A 12,327-nucleotide genomic window follows, 5' to 3' on the forward strand; every position below is an offset into this window, starting at 1 on the left:
ATCCCAACACAAAGTAAAACAAAGCGACCTTAATAAAAGGTGGGTCCCATCTTTTACTAGGATTGCGTTATTTTGGATACCTCAGCCATTTCCATTTGAAAACCAATTTTCATCAAATAGTCTTTGAATTCCTCTTAGAATTATATTTTCTTTCATGTATCATAAGAGGTTTCTCATTTCCCCCCCCCAAAAAAAAAATCATCAAAAAGGGTTGGAAACCTCAAGCCGTATCTCAACCGAAACTATACTATCCCTTTAAGGAGGGGTGAGGTCTTGGTACACTGCCTAACAGATACAGAACTATTATCCTGGATTGAGTATACATTTAAACCTTAAAGGAGATGTCCGGATGATTTTCAGACTTTTACCTTAGAACAACTGCATGTATAAATTAGTTATACCGAATACAGAATTTACAGTGATTGGGTTGAGGAATAAGAATGTTTTCAAAATTTACAACGAATGTTTTCAAAATTTACAACAAATTGCAATGAACAAGGATGATGACATGGCAGCCTCACCGTAAGAATGCATGAGTTGGGGCTCAAGGAAGCAGAACAAAAGATGGCATGCATACATTCTACACAGGTGAACTTGTTAAGCAAGTGGTATTGTATGGAATTACACTGCTACATTTCTGAAATTATTATGTGAGGCTTCTATGTCATCGACACTGTTCAGTGTAATTTGTATACGATTTTTCAGAGTATTGTTTCTCTGCTCAAGGACCACAATAAATTCCACAAATCTATACATGGAGCGGTCGATTTATGTAATACATGATGTGAACTTATGAGAATCGTCTCGAATGCCCCTTTAAAATCATCAACGTCATCACAATGACAATCATTGCGATTCTTTGCATGTTTATCTTAAATGTTCAAACGATGTAAAATGTCTTAATCTAAAATCCGAAATTTGTACATTTTAGGCTTGAATTATATAGTCACTGCATTGAATTCTGATTTTATCTTCCTCATGATGCAGGGCGTACAGCATTAGAACATATATTTTGTATTATACTCAAAAACTAGTCCTCTCAAATTGTTAAACAGTTCGAATTGATATCACCTTGCATTGTTCCTTTTATTGATGGAAATATATCATTGAATTGAATTGAATTGAATTGAATTGGAATCATAGAAAGCACGGCGAACTTCTCATAAAACACCCCATCCACTTCAAATTCACTTTCGACGACTGTTCTCCCAGCTTTGATTCTTAAAGGGAAGATAAACCCCAAGAGCAATGTGGATTGAGTGAAAGCAGCAGCATTAGTAGAACACATCAGTGAAAGTTTGAGGAAAATCGGACAATCGATGCAAAAGTTATTAATTTTTTAAGTTTTGATGTTGGAACCGCTGGATGAGGAGACTACTAGAGGTTATGACGTATGAGTGGACAACAATACCAAGAAAATATAAAGAAAATTCTGCAAAAATCAATTTTTCATGAAAATTACAAATTCCATCAACTTCATATTGACATATGTTAAGGGTAGCAATTATTCCCCCTGCTTTCTGAAAGCGGTTGGTCCATTGCTCTTTCATAATTCTAGAAAAATGAATTTTTGTTGAATTTCTTTTATATTTTCTTTGTATTGTTGTCCACTCATACTTCATATCCTCTAGTAGTCTCCTCATCCAGCGGTTCCAACACCAAAACTTTAAAAATTCATAACTTTTGCATCGATTGTCCGATTTTCCTCAAACTTTCACTGATGTGTTCTACTAATGTTGCTGCTTTCACTCAATCCACATTGTTCTTTGGGTTTACCTTCCCTTTAAATAATCTCCCCTCCTCTCAAGCATGAGTATACCGCGCCGCCTGACTACATGCTAAGCATCGCTTTGAAGTTGAACGATAGACATCAGTTCCTTGTTCGAGGAACAGCTACTTGGATGTTCAAATACGAACGAGAGTGGCATCATTTTCATGCGAACATGAAGGAAAGAATTATTGCTGCCTTCCCACAGAGCTGATCCAATTTCCCCTTTTGTTTTAGAGGGTGAATTCAAGCCAGCTGCGGAGGATATGACAAGGCATCAAAAGTCCCGTATCATTGTGTCAGAGTGTGTTAGAATCCAAGGGGAGAAAACAATGCCAAGAAGGGGAGAGAGACGGTAGAGCGACTCGAAACTTCGCAAGCACTTTATCCCATGGGTGTCACGAATGCCTTCGAACAAACAACGCCAAACGAGGCATAAAGCTGGGAGAATATTCCATTCATGAATAACATTTTTTTCCCTGAACATCATGAAAGTGACAAAAGACACCATGACATCTCGGACTTCAGCGTGTCAACGAGCAAAATTATGTACTTTTACCGTTAAACAGAGAATATTACCCCGGGAACATGAAAATATTAGTGATTTTTTTTAAATGAAAATCTACATACAATCGTAGTACGGTTCGGAAATAAGACAAACAGACAAACAACAACAACAACAACAACAACAACAACAACAACAACAACAACAACAACAACAATAACAGCAACCGAGCCCTTTCAATTCCGTTATTTTGTTTTGGCACGTGGATTGGTATGAGGACATCTGTGCACGGCCTACAGCTAGCCTACATGTATATCTTCATGGCGTAGCTCTATAATTGCCATCCTGCATAGTGTGTACATGTATTTTGTTTTTTAATGTGAATGAACTCCACTTAATAGCACAGTGTGCAGTCGCCTTATTACCTGCACGAAATCATGGGACTACAATACTCCGCTGTAGCTCCATGACGAAATCATTCACGTGCAAGTGTGTTTTACACGGTAGCGTAAAAGTGCTCCGAGAAGGAGACATGTGCAATTCGCCAAGTTTTAGCCAAAAAGGCGAGAAGGTAACTTGTATAAACTCGCCAAGGCGCTTTGTTTGAAACGAGAAGGCAACTTGCACAAAATATGGGCGCATACAACCCAAACCAGTCGCCTTCATGCCGTAAACAAGGTGCCTTGACGATACGCAACAAGACGCCGTCCTGCATTTTCGTCTGAGAGAACAGGGCGATTTGGCGATATTGCATGCCAAATTCGCCTTCTCCAGGGCCTAGTGTTCTCCCTCTCAAGGCGACTTGGCGAGTTTGTATATAGGCCTACAAGCTGCCGCCTAGCATTTTCATCTAAGGCGACTTAACGAGTTTCTACAAGCCGCCTTCTCACCTTCTCGTCTTCAACAAGGAGTCTTGGAGACTCGCCTCCTCGAAAGTTTGGCCAAAACAAGGCGCCTTCTCTGGGCACTTTGAAGCTTCCGTATGTTTACCTGCGTGGGCGGCGGGCGTGAGTTTCAGTGATAGCATTTAGCTAAGTCAAGGAGGTATCATACCTCTTTGGTTAAGTGCTGAATGCAACGAACTGACTGTAGATCATTCAATCACGTCCACGTTTGTTGTCGGCAGCGTCGTTCGTCATTACGTCGTACGAAACTAAGCACCCTTGCCGAGTGAGGAGGGCATGGGTTTGCGAGGACTGTTTAGCCTGACCCAACGAACTGCCGTGTGATCTGCTAAATTCTTTGCGAGCGTGACACAAGCGCCCGACTTTGTCATGCTCACCGCGCACCAAGCGCGTATTTTCGAGTTCGTTTTCTTTTTCTCGCCCACCCACTTTTTTTTCTCCTCTTTCTCCTCATTCCTCCCATGCCTTGACAACTGTAATCTACTTTGCTCTCGCGCGATTTTGTCAGGGGATATCCTCCATCTCCTAGCAACCCACGCATCCGCGTGATCGGCGCAGAAAACCGAGCACGTTGTGGCTCTTGCCAGAAAGGCGCTTAACTCGATTTGGGTGCAGAAAACTTCAGCATTAAAAGCATTGTCAGCTGGCTGAAGTGTGAATATCACTTTTTTTAGTGCTGCACTGGCATGTATACAGACTGTTTCTACTCGTCTTGCTTGAAGCGGCATTGTCCAAAACATAACAACTCATCATTCTCGGTTAACCATCATTATTTTGGTTGACTGACTGCTTCGTTTAATCTATTTCTTTTCCTTTTCTGACTAATCTTACAAGCTCCCTATCTGTTTCTATAAGATCACACATGGTATAAATTAAAATATAATTATTACAGGTTTCTCTTTCTCATTCTACTTCGTCTTCTCCGTCCAGAGTGCAATTACAGCCTTTTGTCACAAGATGCGCCCGTCCAAATTCAATTCATTGCCGTACTAAACAATTTTCTTCCGGAATGAGCATCCGGACGCCGAGGGCGCTCTTTGTAAATATACGTTTCTATTACTTTTGTTATTACATGTATAGGGATGCCTATGTATCAAAAATATAATTTCATATTTTCATATATTCATATGTATGCATATATATATATATATATATATATATATATATATACATATATATTATGCAGACGGAGAGAGAGAGAGGGAGAGTGTTCGAGCAAACAAATCGATATATCGTGCTGCGAACGATGCCATGAATATCGGGATACAATGGCATTGGCATCATCGGTCGATTAGATTTCACAAGGGAGGAAGTTTGAAGCAAAAGAAAAAAAGATGAAAAAGAAAGAAAGAAAGTGAAAGTTATCTCACCTTCCTTCGAATTCGAGCACAAGACTAGGATCCAGGATGTTGTCCTCTGGTTCCCACGTGTTGTACCTGTCCCAAAGAGAGAGGGAAAGAGAACAAGTTTTTTGTAAGAAGATGTCTATCACTCTATGATTCTCATCAGCATTATACGCATTGCACATTTCAACGTCAAATGAAAAGTCACCGAAAGTGACATTGACACTTTACTGTCTGAGTGCATGAGAAGGGGATTTTCATTTATTTATTTACTTATTTGACAAAAATTATCCAAGCTAAAAGATTTACATTCTGGCCTGGCTCCACATTTTTTTTTAACCCGAATAATGTCACACATCACACAAGAGACCACACTCGCCACGTGCGTGGAATTCAGATTTATTCAGGGGATACACATTATGAACGGAATACACAAGTCTACAAACCCTGCGGACCCGAAAGCACCATACCGATGCGCGAAACTACATACGAAACAAATAAAAACAAAATTAAACGAACAAACAACCAATCAACCTAGCGGATTCCCTGTGAACCTCCCTGTTTCATTCGCTGGAGGTCACAGAGACACCTTTTCAGAAGATGATAGTGGCAAATGAAGACACAAACAAACAAACAAACTAATAAAGACGCACTATCAAAACTCTCATTCCAGTAAGATGATCCCAGTCCAAGTACAATGCTTATAATTACATCCATAACAATGGACCAGAAATGGACATAAAAAATGTAGTTATGAAGCTTTAGATTTACATATTTCCAACGAACAGTGATATTCATAATTCAATCAGTTGATGGTGCCATCACCTCACTAATGTATACTTTACCACGGTCTTTACACAAATAAAAGATAAAAATCATTCCACAGGTCGACAGGTTATAGGAACAAGATCAACCCTTAGAAAAGGGAGAAGCATACAGATATCAACTGCTATAAATATTGAAACTTCACAATACAACATCATCATCTCCTTCAATTTTTCATTTAGTGGATGCGACGTCCATCACTTTTCTTTGAAAACGTGAAGAAACCCCTACGAGTTGTCCCAACTGTTTCCATTCATTTTATCCTCCAACTTTGATGAAACTCCTGTTATTTGGTTTGATTTATCAAAACCAGCATGAACATGAAATGGAATTGCACCTTGAAGGTCTCCCGCACTATACTGATGTGCTTCAGAAATCACTCATGATAATGGTTGAAGGGAGTGTTTTCATCCTTGTAGTCATCACTGCACTGGCGACCTGTTTCGTATGGTTCTGAGACGGTCTAAAAGCCCGCATCTACCCACTTCAAGGTTATCATTAGGGAGAAAGCAAGTCAGTATGACCATAGCTCTCTAGTATGACTCGTACAACAGATTCGAATGCTTGGCAAAGTGCCAAGTTCAATCTAACAATGAGCTAAAGGATCTTAAAATGACTACAGCATATCGCGGCTCCTGGTAAACCCTCTAGCATCAACTACAGTACATCGATATTGCCGATGATATCTTACGCAGTTTGCATGGTTGTCGGTGGTAATTTACAGGACACAATATTGTTTTTCTGATAATAATCATAAGGAAATCTGCCCTGACATACTTTTTTTTTTCCTGTCCATTTCCCGACTAATGTTAATCTTCCAAGATCAGCTCTTCACAAGGTCTCTCTACCGTCGAGAAGACGGAATTTCTCGACGAAAAGGAGGCTTTCATAAGAAACGTATTATTATTTTTTCTTTTCTCTCTCTCACACACACTCTCTTTCTCTCACATTTCGAGGACTTCTCCGGGGCTCATTGACTCGAGAATGCTTCCTGCGAGCGGAAATCGGGAAAATGTCAGTGATTCAAGACTGGCGTGTGAGAGAGTCGATGAGCCCCGTTTGTTCGCCCCTCCTCCCCCCTCCTCCCCCCTCCTCCCCCCTCCTCCCCTCCCCCTCTTGCCTCTCCCTCCTCTGCTTTCAGGATGGGGGTAGAAAGGCGTATCGTTCTGCTATGACTGACTACATGAGTGATCTTGCGTCTGAGGAGAGTTGAAGAACTCAACAACATGTACATAGGCTTAATGACACAGAGCGAATGCAATTGATTTCGAGCTTCATTGGTAAATTTGGTGTTGGACTTGTAAATCTTCTTCTCTTCTTTTTTTAATCTTTGAGGTGGGAGGAACAGCGTGGAGACAGGCTGAACTGAAAACGGAGTCGGAACTATCGACAGGTACTGATTATGTTTGGTACGGGTCGATCTTAATCAGAGCGGGTTACTTCGGTCCAAATATCAACGAAACGATATTACACAAGGTCTCGCTTTTTTTTCAAAACAATTAAAAGAAATGGTATCATACCATAGGCTGTAAGAAGAATTTTTCGTGCCCTTTGAGCACTCAGACGGAGTTGTAGAGGGCATTATAAACACCCCTTGTTATTGTTATTATTGTTATTATTATCATTATTATTATTATCATTATCATTACTATTATTATTGTTAATATTGTTATTGTTACTATTATTATTACTATTACTATCATTATCATTATTATCATCATTACTATTACTATCATAATATTTTAACAACAATAACAAAACATCACAAAAAATAAGACATCATGGAAACACAAACATGTAACAATTATGTTTATCTTTTCTTCTGTTTTCCATGGAAGGATTATGTATGCTGGTATGATGGGGTAAATGACACTAAATGCCAATCTCAGAATCGCCGATAAAGAAGGGATGGAATGTAAGTTTAGAATGCATACTCAGCATGCTCAGCACCCACAATAACTTATACAAAGGGAAGCATCAAAATTCCATTACCGTTGATGTGCCGTCCACACGGTGGCCTGAAAAGGATGTAGAGTCCACTATTTTGGGTAATGCAATGCTATGATATGAGACAGTGTCGTACATATACTTCTAGCTTAATTCGGGACGAGATTTTGGATTCTCTTCTGTTCGTATACCACCGTTGTAAACCAACGACAAACGACCATCATCCATGGGACTAGTCAATAACATTTTGAGGATTCTTGTTACATAGAATCGATGTCCCCCTTTTAGCTGTTAGTGTTATGGCATCACACTGTGCAATGTGCTATCTTTAGAGCAATACCACTTACCGACGAACACTTTATCATCTAGCTTGGAAAAAAAAGAAGTTGAGGCACATAAACAGGATAAAGGGTAGACATTCACCCAGGTGGACAGACAAAAAAGACAACATACACGCGCGCACACAGAGAGACACAGAGGCACACAATTTCTCTGAATTCCACGGATATGGAGAGATATTAGTGAATGTTGCGAGTAAAGATCTGTCAGCGCAATGAAATTCGGATTGAAAGAGACAAATCGGGCGGGAATAATGAGCATTCGACAACGGAACACTTTAGCGACGGCATAAAATCGATTCACCTCGACTTCCTTTCCATCATGCACGCACCTACATTATTTCAAGCTATCTTTGGGCTTCCCGGCCACAATTTCAACGCATTATACAACATAAAAAAAGGCTGAAAGGGAGACAAAATATATGTATATCCCACTACTCAACATCCAGGGGGAACTGCATGAAAAGATGTTCGCTCAAATGCGCTTCGCTTGAGTATCGAACAAGTATAATTGCAAGACTGTTGGAAAGAAAATCAATGATGCCGGTTGAACTGTAATGCGGAGTCAAATGGAGGAGAAATAGAAAACCCATCTCGCTCACACGAACACAAACACGACATACATAAATATACACAAAGACAAGCACATCGACAGACGTACATTCAATACCCAAATGGAACATCCGCTCTATTATTTGGTCATTTCTGGTCTGTATGAGATTCGCTCCATTGTGTTGCATATTAATACTGCTGCATAGCAACTCAGCATTGCAGTTTGGTGTGTTTCATCTTGCCGGAGAAGCATGCATAGATGCTGCGAATAAAGGGCGTGCAACAAAACTTCCTACTTGCACTTCACGTGTATTCCAAAGGAGGCAGACACCAAACTTGCGAAGAAAATGTCATATCGTTTCATACCGCTCACTAAAAGTGATGATTAATGACTCATCCACAGCCGCGGACACAGGGGGTGTACGTCTTCAACTCATGTTCAAAATCCAGCACATAATTAGTACTTATTAGTGACTGCCTTTGCAAATCTTGAAATAAAAGCAATAACAATACAAACAGCAAATAATCTATGGGGAAACGTTGAAAGTAGCTACAATGTAAGCGTACAAAACATAGATTTATTTTCGTGATCGAAGATATTGAAAAAAAATGTTCGACGTGCCCGAAATAGGCAGGTCATCAGGACCTATTAAAAATTCGTGGCAAGCCAGAGTTTGAGACAAATACATATATGCCCCTCCCCTCCCCCCCCCCCCCCCCACACACATATACATTGTACATGTTAATAATTCTTTCTCCTTTCCTCTTCTGTCTCTCATAATGATCAGGCATGTCACTGATAGATTCGGTATGATTTTCTGTAGTTAGTCAATTTAAATACAGGTACACCTATGTAATAACATCGAAACAACTTTTCAGTGCTTCTGAAAATACACTACAATATAGGGCTTCAAGCCAAAGTAATATCGCATGTCTACGCGTATAAAATGAAAATGAAAGACAACGCAGTGGAGGTCCAAAGGTCTACACAAGGTATGGTATCGTAATGTCGGTTGCTATACAATGTATAAAATGCACGTAGAGACAGAGAAACAAGTAAAGCTTGGTCAAAAAAGGTTAGTCTTCGTTTCAGGCAAGGACCTTTCTCTCCCGTGGTGCGAATCAGCCGAGTAAGTCCTATATATTGCATATAGGCAAGAGTTTTGAAAATCTTCCTACGCCGTGAGAACATAACAATTACATGTACATACTATGGCCAATTGTAAATGTAATATTGTACAAAAGGCAGCCTATAAAATATATTTAACATTGAGTGTAAATGCTGTTCTCCTTTATATAAATTATCGTTATTAAGATAGCATCGTTAGGTACCCTAAATCAAGGGGACAAACTGGGATAGACATCACGTCCGAGGATGTAATCTGCACGGGTTTTGAACCTAGGATCTATTACCTGAGAGTCCATATAAACCTTGACATTCCCATCCATTGTGACAAACAAAACAAATGAGTCTGGAGTCCAAACCAACCAAAGGGGAATAAAATCATTATCCATACGTTTTTCAAGGACAACACTGCCATATATATGCATTTTCATAATATAATGTACGCTTGCCGACTTAGTATGACATTACAAGTATCTGATGCCTTACAATGTTGAAACGTCAAAAATGGGGGGGGGGGGGGTGGTGGATAGGAGGCCTGGGTGGGAAGGAGGGGGGGGGGGTGATAGGGGGCTGGGATTGGAAAGGGGGGAGGGGGAGAGCTCTCACACTCTTCATTGATCTCACACACTTGGAGTACGGATCATTTCGAGCATTTAATTGACGGTTCGTGTGGGCTGGGGCAAGTTCAGTTCAACAGCCATGACCTTTTCCAACAGCATCTCGCTCCACATGAAGCATGCACAAAGCTTCAGAGGGCTCAAAAAGAGGAAGACACACACACAAATAAAATAGAGAAGCACGAAGACAACAAAAAGCAAAATACACCCGCGTATTGAATGACACATTAGCTGTCAAATCGAGCGTGGAAACGAAACGTTGAACTGTGATGATTATTGGAATGCGCTCGCACGGGACAGGGTCTGATGTCTACATACAGTGTACTTTGAAGACTTGTGCCGACTGCCACATGATCGTTTGTCTTCCCAACCACGCTTACATGTTTGTCCCTTTTAAAAGTGGCATCAGATTTTTTTTTTTTCTCAGATAAAGAAAAAAATATGAATGCACAATTTAACATTTTGTTTGTTGGCCTGTATTATACAACGATAACTGGGATACAGCCTTTAATTTGGCACTTGTCAAGCCTACACATGCTATTTGTTGAAATCGACCCCTCCCAAAAAAAAAAAAAAAATAAAACAGTACAAAACAAAACAAAACAACCGACAGTACAAAAAAAAAGGGAAAAAGACAACAGCAAGGTGCAATTAGTGTGTTGTTGAGAAAATAACATTGTAGTATAACGCACATAATGCTTTCACAAGCAGATATCAATTGAGGCGTTTCGGTATGCGTTTCTCATTCTCTGACCTTTTGCAGTCGACGTTTTCAGTTACCCGCCTAAGATGAGCATTGATGAGTCATGCGCACATCTCTTAGGTTATTGTTTATTTACTTGATTTTTTCCCCCTATGAATGCACAGTCATGATTCCCCGCCCAATTAAATAAACTTAAATGAAAAAGAAATTATTATAATGATTTATAGTATACTTATAAGCCCTTCATGTGGCACGCCTCGCAAACACTGATTCTCACAAGGTGATTGGTAATGAGGTATTAACAAGCAATCAGAAAATATAAGGGAGAAGTTGTATCTGGAAGAGCGATCGGTGCAGGCACGTGTAATCGTCTTGTTATTTTGGCGTAGCGCTTCACGGAAAAGTGAAGTTTCTCGTCAGGTTTTCTCTCTCATAATCATTCAGTACTCACCTTGAACATTACTGAATTGAAGTTGTGAGAGTATAAACTATCAATCTAAGAGCACCATGTACAAAACAGTGTCAAGCATTTCAGGATAATATACTGCCAATGCTCTTCAGTTGATGTAGTTGTTATGACTGTTGTTTTTGCGTTCAGAGGGGATGGCGATGACGGTAATTCAAACTGTCAAATGTATAGCATGCATGGGATCCCAAGCATCACTCACTGTATCAATAATTATTCATTTTGTACCCTATACTATTGAATAACAATGGAAAGTTAAAATCTACTTGGGGGAAAATTTTATACAAACAGAACTGATTTCAAATGATCTGAGCTGCTGCTTTCACTAGTGGTCTTTGTTCAGTATCGATTACATCTTTGACTTGAGTATCATGCGACAAAACTCCCTTAAACTTAACATCGAAATAGAAAACCCTGTTTATTCTCGGTATACCGAAACCGAAGCAGGAGGAAGAAAGACTTTGGAAGTTCCGCCATTTTTCTGAGTATTGTGTGTATACTGTGTGCGTACCAAGTGTGGAGGGTAATAATGCCTGCCACGATTATTCCCAATTTAACCAGAGGACTTGTCGCTGCGAAAGGTGGTCTATTCCTCCTCTGCTCGCAGCCCGCTAAAAATCATAGCGAAGCAGTTCATCTATGGGTAGGCCTACCGATTGACGGGGTGTGATGTCCCCTCTCCGTTCTTGCCAGTCCTCAGCGAAGCACGTCATTCGGTAATTGCATCAGAAGAACAGGTGTGAAACTGCCCTTTCATGTTGGAAGATGAGGCGTATGTTCATTGGCCGTTACTTGATTTTTGCCCCTGACTACGATTTCAGAACAGGAGGTCGAGTCCATTTGGAAGGATCATGAACAGCTACAACGTTTCATGATGTGTCTGTCCCCTACCCTCCTCACCCCCGTAAACACAACAGAGAGTTACAAGTACAATTTCTCTCATTTCTCTCATTTGGGAAAAAAAAAAATAATTTTTTTTTTTTTTGTTATTTGGAAGTTATCATAAAAGTGGGTTTCTTTAAAATCAAAGTGACGAACAGATAAAATCATTGATTCAGAACCAGTATTGATTTTTTTAAACATCTTCCACAAATGGGACATCGTACATGTATAATGTTCACTGTGTACTGATGTGCTAATGTACGGGACTTCGTATGGTCTCCCCATTCATGGAGCTACTGTACGTACAGTACCTCTATGTATATGGTCACCCCTTGAAATGTGCTTCTGAA

General features: G+C 40.0%; 1 protein-coding gene across 1 annotated transcript in view; it reads right to left on the reverse strand.

Annotated features, from left to right (window-relative positions):
• The window catches only part of LOC139742010 (chromobox protein homolog 7-like), a 73,116-nt gene that overhangs the window by 29,422 nt on the left and 31,367 nt on the right, over nucleotides 1-12,327 (reverse strand). Inside the window, exon 3 of the mRNA XM_071652573.1 lies at nucleotides 4,549-4,614. Within this exon, the coding sequence (XP_071508674.1) occupies nucleotides 4,549-4,614 (66 nt within the window). The remainder of the gene's footprint in view (nucleotides 1-4,548; nucleotides 4,615-12,327) is intronic.

The sequence above is a fragment of the Diadema antillarum genome, unplaced genomic scaffold, assembly GCF_040938485.1.
Source record: "Diadema antillarum isolate AM-2024a unplaced genomic scaffold, OU_Dant_1.0 seq00000973_RagTag, whole genome shotgun sequence".
NCBI classification, from domain to species: domain Eukaryota; kingdom Metazoa; phylum Echinodermata; class Echinoidea; order Diadematoida; family Diadematidae; genus Diadema; species Diadema antillarum.